This window comes from Cebidichthys violaceus, unplaced genomic scaffold, assembly GCF_023349555.1.
Source record: "Cebidichthys violaceus isolate CVI_PGR_0920_01 unplaced genomic scaffold, fCebVio1.0.p SCAF_208, whole genome shotgun sequence".
NCBI lineage: Eukaryota > Metazoa > Chordata > Actinopteri > Perciformes > Stichaeidae > Cebidichthys > Cebidichthys violaceus.
The window spans coordinates 23,962-38,686 of NW_027176382.1; the positions used below are offsets into that span (position 1 = coordinate 23,962).

The 14,725-nt window shown below is 42.8% G+C and overlaps 1 protein-coding gene across 1 annotated transcript in view; it reads left to right on the top strand.

Moving 5' to 3' along the window:
• Positions 1 to 14,725, top strand: part of LOC137877029 (cortactin-binding protein 2-like) — a gene marked incomplete at its 5' end in the record, with an annotated part of 41,733 nt that overhangs the window by 20,228 nt on the left and 6,780 nt on the right. Inside the window, 6 exon segments of the mRNA XM_068716709.1 lie at positions 1,189 to 1,306; positions 1,631 to 1,921; positions 3,701 to 3,796; positions 6,307 to 6,386; positions 8,278 to 8,364; positions 9,643 to 9,742. Of these exon segments, the coding sequence (XP_068572810.1) occupies positions 1,189 to 1,306; positions 1,631 to 1,921; positions 3,701 to 3,796; positions 6,307 to 6,386; positions 8,278 to 8,364; positions 9,643 to 9,742 (772 nt within the window).

The following is a 14,725-nucleotide window of genomic DNA, read 5'->3' on the forward strand; positions in this document are numbered from 1 at the left end:
TTTTTTTGCTCCCTCTGAATTTTTAAAATTTTTAAAAGTCAAATGCATCGTTCTGGTGAAACTTTGAGGGGAACATTAAGAGGCTAGATCTATGAACTTTGTGCTCTCGTAAACTATTTCATCATGACACATTAGTGATTGATGACACGGCAAAAAACGTCACACCCAAAAAGCATGGTAATCGAGACGGGACTTTAAGCCTTAATACAATTTAAACGGAGTGAGTTTTATAATAATTCACCGTACAGTTGTTATGAATGGATATATTGACTCTAGAGACCAAAACCATTTTTTCTACACCAGGTTGACATGGGGGGTCTATGGGGATTGACTCGCTTTTGGAGCCTCGAGTGGCCGTTTGAGGAACTGCAATTTTTTTTTGCACTTCCACGCTTGCTTCACTTCTCTGCGACAGAGGTTGACACATTTCCAAAACCAATCTCGGGCCGGTTGCTGCGAGGTGTAAAAATATTTGTGGCTCATTATGAAACTGTAGTGGTCCCACCAGGACGAGGTCTTTCTAGGTCTTTAACGGGAAACACTGAAGACTCTTAACATGCCAGCAAAGAGTTATTACAAACGGAGAAAAACGACACGAGAATTCAGCACCATGAGTGAGAAGAGGCCGTCAGAAAATGTATCTTAGTTTTTTGGCAACACTGCCCCCTAGTGGCCAAGAAAAAACCCCCGGTTAAGCAGCTTTAATCTCAACATTAAGTCAGCCTCCTGCTTTCACTACTGATCTCCTGCTGGTCTGCAGTCTATTTTACGTTCAAATGTTTTTATGCACACCTGTTCACTTCCACTAATGTCCCGCCGTCAGTCCCCACGGCGTCAGGATAACGGACGGCCGACCTTGATGGCTGCGACGTCTCGCTCGGCTCAAACGAACGCAGGAGACACCAGACTAGACTTCACCTGAGTGTCTGACATGAATATAAATGACGAGCGCCGCTTTCATTAACACTCGAGAGCTTCTGTTGCAGAAATACTGCTGCATGCGGTCACGCACACACACGCACACACACACACACACACACACACACACACACACACACACGCCCTGTACCGTCCACATGGTGATCACTCACAAAAAAAAGCTTTTTGGTCTTGCTTTGTGTTCATGATATCTGTCTGTGTGTGTGTGTGTGTGTGTGTGTGTGTGTGTGTGTGTGTGTGTGTGTGTAGGAGTGTCTGGAGGTGCTGTGCAGCCACAGTGAACAGGACATCGAGAGGAGAGATAAGTGTAATCGCACTATTCATGACGTGGCCACTGATGACTGCAAAGATCTACTTGAAAACCTCCGTGAGTGGCCTCTCCTTGTGTGTGTGTGTGTGTGTGTGTGTGTGTGTGTGTGTGTGTGTGTGTGTGTGTGTGTGTGTGTGTGTGTGTGTGTGTGTGTGTGTGTGTGTGTGTGTGTGTGTGTTTGCTCCTTAGTTTTATGCCTTAAAGAAGAATTCTGCTTCCTAAACACTAATCTAATTTGATTATTTGAGCTATAATTCTTATTTTTGACAATGTGCTTTGGCAATGTGACAATATACAATCGTCTATTTCAAAGCCCGCTGCTGCTGCTGCTGGTGGTGTTTTTTTGGGGGGGTTCACTGGTCCCTCTCTGCTCTCCTCCAGACTCGTACCGGGTCCTGGTGCGTCTCCAGCGTTCCGGTGGAGGAGGAGCGGGCTCCATGTGTCCCGTGGAGGCCCTGGAGGAGGAGGCCAACGGCGTCACCAGCAGCCGGTCGGCGCTGGGCCGCGTGTCGGTCGACCGGTCGACGCGCTGGTGTCAGCTGAGCGCCGCCCTCGGCCACGCCTTCACCTCCTACCTCCAGACCGTCTGCGGGGAGTCTCAGACGGCCGGGAAAGAGGCGCAGCGCCCGCCGCTCGGCCTCAGTCCCGCCAGTATCTCCTCCATCCTTATAGGTGACTTTTTATGTACCCGCCCCCTTTATATAACTCCTCCTTGCTCCTCTACATCCTCCGTCCTTCTCCTTTCCTTTCTCCCTTCTTTCATCACACCTTCCCCTCCCTTGCAGCCCCTCCCTTCCTCCCTACCTCCTTCCCTCCTCATCTTTCTTCTCCTTCCACCTTGAGTGATCGTGTTTGTTCTGCTGACGGTCTGTTTTCTTCTTCTTCTGAACCGATGAATAATTCATGTGTCGGAACATGTGTGGAGTGCATGTGTTGCCTGTGTGTCTGTGTGTGTGTGTGTGTGTGTGTGTGTTTTTCTGGTGATCAGATGTCATCAGTGTGTGGTTTGGTGAGGCTGGTTTAAAGGGTTAGAGTTACACGTGTGTGTGTGTGTGTGTGTGTGTGTGTGTGTGTGTGTGTGTGTGTGTGTGAGACCCAGACTGACAAAAGAGGGAATCGATGAGCTCAGACTTCTTCTTCGTTACACCTCAGTGTCACGTTTACTGTCTTTTCCACACAACATGTAACAGACTGGTGTGTGTGTGTGTGTGTGTGTGTGTGTGTGTGTGTGTGTGTGTGTGTGTGTGTGTGTGTGTGTGTGTGTGTGTGTGTGTGTGTTTTGGGTATGATGGTGATGATGATGATGATGAAAGAAAGCAGCAGCAGAGGAGGGATGCATAATGGATGAGATGGGGGGGGGGGGGGTAGATGCCAATTTAGGAGGAAATGTGTGTCCTCTGTGTCAAACTGCAGACGCTCTTTGGTGTCTTTGTGTCTCACTTCACTTCTGTGTGTGGATTCATGCAGTTTGGTTGCAGCCTCTTGACACACACTATTCACTTAATCAATCAGTCGATCAGCAGAAGGTTCGAGCGACAGATTTGATGCACGGCTTTTGTTTTCTTTTCTATCTCACTCAGTTAAGCTTCCTAACAGGAACGTCCCGACCGAGGAAGCAGCCTCACACAGAACGTACTTCAGTTAGACCAGGACTTGATTAGATCCATTTTGATCCATTTTCAATCAAAGTCATGAAGCAAAAAAGCCAAAACACTGCCCTGTGAATATGCAGCGATAAGTCTGTCAATCATTTAGGATGCTTTTATCAAGCATGACTTCTAAACATCTGATTTGTTCTTCAGGTTTTTCAAATAATCAGCAGATTAATAATCAATAATAAAAGAAGACTCGTCAATACTATGTTCACTGAGTAACTTTTGACTTCAAATTAATTTATATCAGTGAAAAACTAGCTCTGCAACATGTTACCGGGTATATTTTTCTTTTCTAATTACGAGTGAAAACAACTCGTAACACTTCACAATTAACGCGTCAGTGAGATGAAGGGACTTATTTTTGGAGAATGAGAGATGTGAAAATACACTTGCTCATTTGCTATTATAAGACAAAGAAGACATTTTAATTGCTGAAGCTCCTCTTATGACGTCACACATCATGTGAGGTGCATTGACTCTAATTAGCCCCAGTGAGAGAAGCGCTCCTGATTCTCCCGCTTCTCACATCAGGAGCGGGAAAAGCAGAATATTCTGTTTGTTTGTGTTGTTGTACGTTCTGCGCTTTATGCAGAAAGACCTTTTTTGCTGCAAGACATGCAGATAAATTATACATCACGGTGCACATAACTTCTGCACATACCATATTTTATTCATGTACTGAACGTCCTGTGTGTTGCTCGTTTGTTGCCATGTGTTTGTTTCACACTTTTTGCGTTTGTGACGACGTCTCACTGTCCGTCTCCTCCTCCTCCTCCTCCTCCTCCTCCTCCTCCAGGAGACACCGAGTGGTCGCCAGATCAGGAGCTGCCTCTGTCCCCCTGGGACCTGGTCCGAAAGCCTCTGAGCCAGAGCATCACCCTCCGCCTCAAAGGTACGAACCAGAAAAACCAGAATCGGAACAGATCTGGTGCATGAAAGAGAGCTCAGAAAATCGGGTTTTGGATGCATGTGCAGCGTGGGCAGCGATGTACCAGGATGTGAGTCACACCGCCGGGAGGGAACATGTAGGCCAGGACATTTTTATAGAATAAGTATTTTTGACTGATTAATAATCAGCCTAAATCTGAATCAGTGCGTGATCTAGTTCATTATTAAGGCTAACAGTGACATAGAGCAGGTCAGGGTCCACTCCACGTTTCTCCGTCCACACATAGAGGAAGAAATACAAGAGCTGCATGTTCAGTATATAAATGCATGTTATGTATTGCAACACACGACTCCCAGACCAGACAACACAATGGTAGCAACCTGTCAATCACAATAAGCCCCGCCCCTAAAGCATCCCCTGCTTTATGGTCTGTTTGACTCTAAATGGACCATAATGTACTAAATGAACATCATGCTGTATTGAAGAAGACTGTAAACTAGAGATTGAGACCATAAACTCATGTTTACAATGTTTACTGAGGGAATAAATCAAGAGAGAAGTAGAGTCATTTTAGACTAGACTTCTATACGACCAGAGGAGTCGCCCCCTGGTGGACACTAGAGAGAATGCAGCTTTAAAGGTACTTCAGCGTTGGTTTTAGAACCGAAGGATTCCGCCGGCTACTTCCACTCCTCATATCCAGTCTATGGTGGATTTAAGAGTTGTTAATTCTATAAGTTGACTTACTTACTACTTTTCCTGGATGTAGCTCGATTGTTAGCTACGTACCAAGATGACTTCCCAATTCTTAATCCGGCCTACAAAGCTCCGGTTGGATGATCTGTTAAAGTGATACGACGGTGTTCAGTTCTATCGGTGAAGACAATCTCAGCTTTAACACTCAACTGGGACCAGTAAAGAGCCGGACTCCTCAGACACCACTGCAGATGATTATAGATGTGTCACAGCGGCAGACCGTCGCGCTCCACAGATTATCGGAATAATCGCTCTTTGCTGTCTGCTGCTCCGTCCAGTGGACGTCACGTCTCGGTGAGTCAGGAGGGGACGGAACAAAAGTCTGGCATCATGAAAATCCGGCTGAGCAGCAGCCAAAAAACTCTCCTCTTCACCCGTTCATCAATCCGCCTTCTCCTTCTCCTGCCTCTCTCTCTCTCTCTCTCTCTCTCTCTCTCTCTCTCTCTCTCTCTCTCTCTCTCTCACGTCCGTCCGTCTCTTTCAGATAATCACTGCACTCTTGGACTCCTCGTCCATCTTTATCACGTTTAATGGTAATGCTTCATTTTTACTGCTCTGTAATTTCTTACACATCTTGGAGACAAAAATCGGAGACACTTACATGAGGTTTCTCGGAAAACAACCTCAAGTAGATATCAACTCATCATGGCAAACTTTATTCCCCATTTATGTGGAAAATCAGCCGACCTGCTGTGCACTTAATAAAAGACTCTCTAGATTAATATGACCATTAATTAGAGGTGCGTATGAATACCGTCTCCATTCTCCCTCTAATAAGTGCTTAATTACTCTAAATAGTTCTTTCCAGGTGACATCCTATGCATTTTGAGTGACATAGTTGGGTATGATCAACACTGATAGAACAGATATCTCACACACACACACCACACACACACACACACACACACACACACACACTTAGATCTATGCAGAGTGCACTTTATTTCAGCTTGTCGGTCTGAAGTGAGCTTCATCAGAGCGCTCATGGCTCAGCTGGAAGACGGTGGTGAAGAAACAAACAGGATCACAGAATGTGACTCATCTTATGTAACTGTTTCAGATTCTGTCTCCAGTTTCTCCACCGTTAATATGAATCCCACCGCTCTTCTTGGTAAGTCCGCCCCCCCCCGTGCAGCGTTGAAGCGCAGGATTGGCCGGGTCTTTCCGCGCACGCCGAGGTTCCCGGTAACCCGATCCAATCGGCTCTCCTGACTCTCAACTACTCGACGAATCGCTAATGACTAACCTGAACCAGCTACGCGGGGCCAAGTGAACGCACCACATTGTCACATTTAATTACATGGAGGGTTTAGTTACGCCACAGCTGGTTTACCAGTGTTTATGGAGCGTGATTTAAAGGAAACATTAATGTTCAGAAATAACTCTGTGACGATCTGAAGACAGACGTTTAATGAGGATCTTTGGTGAGGGATGAGTGTGTGTGTGATAAAAGAAGCAGAGCTGTGAAGCGACACATCTCTGACTTTGTCTCAAGCTGAAGACCACCTGAGGACAAACAGCTGTTGAACCTCTGGAGTTACCACGGAGGACACCTTGAGCTCTGCAGCCGCGTGATGTCACGGAGGAGCCGGAGCGCTCGGGTCGTCCGCTGACGCTGAGCATGTAAACCAGAGCGGATTTGAGGATTTATTGTGTGTGTGTGTGTGTGTGTGTGTGTGTGTGTGTGTGTGTGTGGTGTGTGTGTGGTGTGTGTGTGTGTGTGTGTGTGTGTGGTTTGTGTGTGTTTTCTTTGACAGGCCTGTCTGAGTCGTGTCTCGATGAGTTGGCTCTGGAACACCTCTTCCCGCTGCCGCTGCTGCACAACTACGTCCGCCTGGTATGAAAACACACAACAAAGGAGAGCTGCGAGGGATTGAGGGGATTAGATGAGTAAGACGTCAAAAATAGATGGGGGGGGGGGGGAGGAGACTGCAGCGAGAGAATGGTGAAGAAAGAGGGGGGGGGGGAGGGAGGGAGAGAGCGAGAGAGAAAGAGAGGGAGGGAGGGAGAGAGCGAGCGAGAGAGGGAGAGAGAGAGAGAGAGGGAGGGAGGGAGAGAGAGAGGGAGAGAGAGGGAGAGAGGGAGGGAGAGAGCGAGAGAGAGAAAGGGAGAGAAGGAGGGAGAGAGAGCGAGAGAGATAGAGGGAGAGAGTGAGGGAGGAGAGAGAGAGACAGAGGGAGCGAGAAAGAGGGAGAGAGAGAGAGAGAAAGAAAGAGGGAGAGAGCAAGAGGGAAGGAGAGAGGGAGAAAGAGATGGAGAGAGAGAGAGAGAGAGACAGAGGGAGCGAGGGAGAGAGAAAGAAAGAGGGGGAGAGAGAGATATGAAGTGATGGACAGATGAAAGCAAAGTGAGGATTGAAGCGCCCCCTGCTGGCCGTGTGGAGGTGAAGCAGCGAGAGCTGAGCAGAAATCAAGATATCAGATTAACATTTTAAGAAGAAGAAGAAGCCGATGATAGAAAGATCAAAGAGAAACAGAAGCTCCTCAAAGCTTTGACTCTTCTTCACTGGTTCACTGTTCTGACAGTGAGCTGACACTTTAATCCACAGCGAGTCTTCACACAGAAACGTGTTTCACGGCTTAGATCATCGCTGTGGCAACGGATTCTTTATGGAAGTTTGGGCAGCAACAACTCTATTATTAATAAATCCATGTTTTATTCACAGTTAATCAATAAAGTATGACTTCTACTTACAAGAATATAATAAGGAGGAAGGTTTGCAACATATTTATTCTTAATGATTTCAACTGATCATTTACTGGGATCAAAAATCAATCTGGGAACAAAGTCCTCAATTTGATTGTCAAATCAAAAGTTAAAAAGTGTAAGTTTAACGAAATGAACAGAAGAAAATGCAAATTGAAAAAAAAAAAGGAATCTAATTTATTTAAGGAAGAGAAGGAAAGAAAACAGGTGTCAAGTGATTCAGCATATTAAATGAAATAATCTTTGTTTTTATTAGATCAATTTAATAATTTGGAGAACATAAATTAATTGATGGCGTCTTGACGGAATTTACTTTTGGACTTCTTGGAAATGTTTGGATCTGAGTTTTTAGTTTTTCATTGATGAACTAAACTCATCCAGCTGTTTCTCTCTCTCTCTCTCTCTCTCTCTCCGTCTCTCTGTCTCTCTCTCTCTCTCCGTCTCTCTCTCTCTCTCTGTCTCTCTCTCTCTCTCTCTCTCTCTCTCTCTCCGTCTCTCTGTCTCTCTCTCTCTCTCCGTCTCTCTCTCTCTCTGTCTCTCTCTCTCTCTCTCCGTCTCTCTCTCTCTCTGTCTCTCTCTCTCTCTCTCTCTCTCTCTCTCTCTCCGTCTCTCTGTCTCTCTCTCTCTCTCCGTCTCTCTCTCTCTCTGTCTCTCTCTCCGTCTCTCTCTCCGTCTCTCTCTCTCTCTCTCCGTCTCTCTCTCCGTCTCTCTCTCTCTCTCTCTCTCCGTCTCTCTCTCTCCGTCTCTCTCTCTCTCTGTCTCTCTCTCTCTCTCTCCGTCTCTCTCTCCGTCTCTCTCTCTCTCTCTCTCTCCGTCTCTCTCTCCGTCTCTCTCTCTCTCTCTCTCTCCGTCTCTCTGTCTCTCTCTCTCTCTCTCTCTCCGTCTCTCTCTCTCTCTCCGTCTCTCTGTCTCTCTCTCTCTCTCTCTCCGTCTCTCTCTCTCTGTCTCTCTCTCTCTCTCTCTCCCGTCTCTCTCTCTCTCTGTCTCTCTCTCTCTCTCTCTCTCTCTCTCGCTCCGTCCAGGTGGAGCAGTACGGGAACCTCATCTTTCACGGGCTCGAGGGCAGCTGTCAGGAATACATCGCCAACCTGGTCGCCCGCTGCATCAAAGTACGTCCGCCAGTTTCACAAAAAAATGTCTTTACCCAAAAATAACAAACAGCAAAGCACTGCTTTCACTTTCATTCTTCATAATTGAATAATCTTTGCATCAAGATATGACTCCAAAAAAATGTTCTTCTTCACCTGCAACATGCAGTTCAGTTTTTTCCCAGACTGCTGCACAAAAGTGAGACCCAAACATCTGGATCGCCCCCTGAGCGGCCTGCTGTTAGTTTAGGGAGCGCTTGATTTTAATATGCGGCGGCGTTTTAAAACGTCAACATCGCAGCCCAAAGGCATCGTACACCGGAGACAAAAGCTTGATAATATGCGATTAATTGCTCAGCCCTGATATGAAGCCTCTGTTTCACATCACGGATGGTACATTTAGAAACAGGTTGTTGGTGTTTAACAAAGGTTTCGGGCTGATCTTCCCAGAATATCTAATCATGGGATTCCAATTTAAAAAGCCAGAGGTGAATAATAATGACGTACTAGACTGGTGTGTTTCTCTAATGAGAGAGCTGACGAACTCCACTTAAAGTGAGCTTCTTTTAATGTTTCTGGTTTGGGAAACATCCATTAGCCCCCCCCCCCCCCCCCCTCCTGTTTTAAAGAGAAGTTAAATGTGTTGCACGGTGTGATGCAATGATACAGCAATAGGATGCAATCAGTAAAAAAAAAACAGCAAAACATCTCACCACAACACGCTGAAACACACTGCAGGTCAGCCCGGTCCAGTCGGTCCACAAGTGTTCTCATCACGCTCTGTTGGAGTCACAGCGGTGTTCAGTCTGTAGTGTAGATTCATTTTCCTGCAGAAGCTCAGAGATCTGGTGAATATTAATGCTTTAAAAAAAAACACACAAATGTTTCAAGGTTGTACATTTATTTACAATGACTTCTTTAACAACGCCAGCTTGTTGACCTTGTGATGACGGTGTTTGATTAATCAGCATGAATTCCACGTGTTAAGTACTGAACACCTCAACCTTTTTACACGTTTGTTCGACCGATGTACTCGGACATTTCAGAATATAAAGACAGGAAACGGTGGAAGCAGAATGTCTTCAGCAGCTGTCCTCTTCTCTGACAGCGGCGGTGTGGATGGAAAAGCCCTCTCTGCTCATTGACATTCTCCTCTCGCTGCGGCTCCTCCCAGCGCACAGTAGTAGTAGTAGTAGATTTTCTTTGTTTCCATGACAACGCGCTCCCTTCTTACCTCTCTGTCTCCTCACTCGTCTCCTCACTCCTCTGCTCTCTCTCTCTCTCTCTCGTCTCCACCAGTCCAAGCAGGAGTTGGGGGGGCTCGGCTGTGACGTGGTGAGGGTGGAGGTGGACGAGAGCCTGACCAAAGAGCAGCTGCTGGAGACTTTCATCACCTGTGGTAGGGACACACCGACACACACCTACACTTACACACACACACACACACACAAACATGGCGCACGTAACCATGCAGAGCAGGTTAAACACAGCAGCAGCAATGAAGGTTTTCTATTTTATGACTTTTTTATAATTTTTTCAACATGCTATACTATGACTTTTTTGACATCCTATACTGTTGTGGGATGACTGTGGTTAAGTGGAGAGCATGGCTGCCTTTCAACCAGAGGATCAGTAGTTCAATCCCCAGCTCCTGCTGACATACTATACTATGACATTTTCGACATGCTATACTGTGACTTTTTTCGACATGCTATACTGTGACTTTTTTCAACATGCTATACTATGACATTTTTGACATGCTATACTGTGACTTTTTTCGACATGCTATACTGTGACTTTTTTCAACATGCTATACTATGACATTTTCGACATGCTATACTGTGACTTTTTTCAACATGCTATACTATGACATTTTCGACATGCTATACTGTGACTTTTTTCGACATGCTATACTGTGACTTTTTTCAACATGCTATACTGTGACTTTTTTCTACACGCTATACTGACTTTTTTCGACATGCTATACTATGACTTTTTATGACATACTATACGATGACTTTTTTCGACACGCTATACTATGACTTTTTTTCGACACGCTATACTATGACTTTTTTTCGACATGCTATACTATGACTTTTTTTTGACACGCTATACTATGACTTTTTTTCGACACACTAAACTATGACTTTTTCGACATGCTAAACTATGACTTTTTCGACACACTTTACTGTTGTGGGATGACTGTGGCTAAGTGGAGAGCATGGCCGCCTCTCAACCAGAGGGTCAGTAGTTCAATCCCCAGCTCCTGCTTACATGCTATACTATTACTTTTTTCGACATATTATACTATAACTTTTTTTCCACATACTATACTATGACTTTTTTCGACATGCTATACTATGACTTTTTTATGACATACTATGCTATGACTTTTTTCAACAAACTATACTGACTTTTTTTCAACATGCTATACTATGACATTTTTGACATCCTATACTGTTGTGGGATGACTGTGGCTAAGTGGAGAGCATGGCCACCTTTCAACCAGAGGGTCAGTAGTTCAATCCCCAGCTCTTGCTGACATGCTATACTATGACTTTTTTTCGACACGCTAAACTATGACTTTTTTCGACACGCTATACTATGACTTTTTTTCGACACGCTATACTATGACTTTTTTCCGACACACTATACTGACTTTTTTTTGACGCGCTATACTATGACTTTTGATGACACGCTATACTATGACTTTTTCGACATGCTATACTGACTTTTTTTTTCTACACGCTATACTGACTTTTTTCGACATGCTATACTATAACTTTTTTAGAGATGCTATACTATGACTTTTTTTTGACACGCTATACTATGACTTTTGATGACACGCTATACTATGACTTTTGATGACACGCTATACTATGACTTTTTTTTGACATGCTATACTATGACTTTTTAAGACACGCTTTACTATGATTTTTTTTCGACACGCTATACTATGACATTTTTGACATATCACACTGTTGTGGGATGACTGTGGCTAAGTGGAGAGCATGGCTGCCTTTCAACCAGAGGGTCAGTAGTTCAATCCCCAGCTCCTGGTGACACGCTATGCTATGACTTTTTTCGACATGCTATACTATGACTTTTTTTCGACATACTATACTATGACTATTTTCGACACGCTATACTATGACTTTTTTTCGACACGCTATACTATGACTTTTTATGACATACTATACTATGACTTTTTTCGACATGCTATACTGTGACTTTTTTCGACATGCTATACTATGACTATTTTCGACATGCTAAACTATGACTTTTTTTCGACACGCTATACTATGACTTTTTTTCGACACGCTAAACTATGACTTTTTTTTGACACGCTATACTATGACTTTTTTTCGACACGATATACTATGACTTTTTTTTGACACAATAAACTATGACTATTTCCGACACGCTAAACTATGACTTTTTCGACACGCTATACTATGACTTTTTATGACACGCTAAACTATGACTTTTTCGACACGCTATACTATGACTTTTTTCGATATGCTATACTATGACTTTTTTCGACATGCTATACTATGACTTTTTTTTGACATACTATGCTATGACTTTTTTCAACACACTATACTGACTTTTTTTCAACATGCTATACTATGACATTTTTGACATCCTATACTGTTGTGGGATGACTGTGGCTAAGTGGAGAGCATGGCTGCCTTTCAACCACAGGGTCAGTAGTTCAATCCCAGCTCTTGCTGACATGCTATACTATGACTTTTTTTCGACACGCTATACTATGACTTTTTTTCGACACGCTATACTATGACTTTTTTTTTTACACGCTATACTATGACTTTTGATGACACGCTATACTATGACTTTTTTGACACGCTATACTGACTTTTTTTTTCTACACGCTATACTGACTTTTTCCGACATGCTATACTATGACTTTTTTCGACATGCTATACTGACTTTTTTTTTCTACACGCTATACTGACTTTTTTCGACATGCTATACTATGACTTTTTTCGACATGCTATCCTGACTTTTGATGACACGCTATACTATGACTTTTTCGACATGCTATACTGACTTTTTTTTTCTACACGCTATACTGACTTTTTTCGACATGCTATACTATGACTTTTTTCGACATGCTATACTATGACTTTTTTTTGACATACTATGCTATGACTTTTTTCAACACACTATACTGACTTTTTTTCAACATGCTATACTATGACATTTTTGACATCCTATACTGTTGTGGGATGACTGTGGCTAAGTGGAGAGCATGGCTGCCTTTCAACCAGAGGGTCAGTAGTTCAATCCCCAGCTCTTGCTGACATGCTATACTATGACTTTTTTTCGACATGCTGAACTATGACTTTTTTTCGACACACTATACTATGACTTTTTTTCGACACGCTATACTATGACTTTTTTTTTTACACGCTATACTATGACTTTTGATGACACGCTATACTATGACTTTTTTGACACGCTATACTGACTTTTTTTTTCTACACGCTATACTGACTTTTTCCGACATGCTATACTATGACTTTTTTCGACATGCTATACTGACTTTTGATGACACGCTATACTATGACTTTTTTCGATATGCTATACAATGACTTTTTTCGACATGCTATCCTGACTTTTGATGACACGCTATACAATGACTTTTTTCGACATGCTATCCTGACTTTTGATGACACGCTATACTATGACTTTTTTCGACATGCTATCCTGACTTTTGATGACACGCTATACTATGACTTTTTTCGATATGCTATACTATGATTTTTTTCGACATGCTATACTATGACTTTTTTCTACACGCTATACTGACTTTTTTCGACATGCTATACTATGACTTTTTTCGACATGCTATCCTGACTTTTGATGACACGCTATACTATGACTTTTTTCGACATGCTATACTGACTTTTGATGACACGCTATACTATGACTTTTTCGACATGCTATACTGACTTTTTTTTTTCTACACGCTATACTGACTTTTTTCGACATGCTATACTATGACTTTTTTCGACATGCTATACTATGACTTTTTTTCGACATGCTTTTCTATTACTTTTTTTTGACACGCTATACTATGACATTTTCGACATATAGCACTGTTGTGGGATGACTGTGGCTAAGTGGAGAGCATGGCTGCCTTTCAACCAGAGGGTCAGTAGTTCAATCCCCAGCTCCTGGTGACACGCTATGCTATGACTTTTTTCGACATGCTATACTATGACTTTTTTTCGACATACTATACTATGACTTTTTTCGACATGCTATACTATGACTTTTTTTCGACATGCTATACTATGACTTTTTTTCGACATACTATACTATGACTATTTTCGACACGCTATACTGACTTTTTTTCAACATGCTATACTATGACTTTTTATGACATACTATACTATGACTTTTTTCGACATGCTATACTGTGACTTTTTTCGACATGCTATACTATGACTATTTTCGACACGCTAAACTATGACTTTTTTTCGACACGCTATACTATGACTTTTTTTCGACACACTAAACTATGACTATTTTCGACACGCTAAACTATGACTTTTTTTTGACACGCTATACTATGACTTTTTTTCGACACGCTATACTATGACTTTTTTTCGACACACTAAACTATGACTATTTCCGACACGCTAAACTATGACTTTTTCGACACACTAAACTATGACTATTTCCGACACGCTAAACTATGACTTTTTCGACACGCTATACTATGACTTTTTTCGACATGCTATACTATGACTTTTTTATGACACGCTATACTATGACTTTTTTCGACACGCTATACTGACTTTTTTCGACATGCTATGCTATGACTTTTTTCGACATGCTATACTATGACTTTTTTTTGACATACTATGCTATGACTTTGTTCAACACACTATACTGACTTTTTTTCAACATGCTATACTATGACATTTTTGACATCCTATACTGTTGTGGGATGACTGTGGCTAAGTGGAGAGCATGGCCGCCTTTCAACCAGAGGGTCAGTAGTTCAATCCCCAGCTCCTGCTGACATGCTATACTTTGACTTTTTTTCAACACGCTAAACTATGACTTTTTTTCGACACACTATACTATGACTTTTTTTTTTACACGCTATACTATGACTTTTGATGACACGCTATACTATGACTTTTTTGACACGCTATACTGACTCTTTTTTTCTACACGCTATACTGACTTTTTCCGACATGCTATACTATGACTTTTTCCGACATGCTATACTATGACTTTTTTCGACATGCTATACTGACTTTTTTTTTCTACATGCTATACTGACTTTTTTCGACATGCTATACTGACTTTTGATGACACGCTATACTATGACTTTTTCGACACG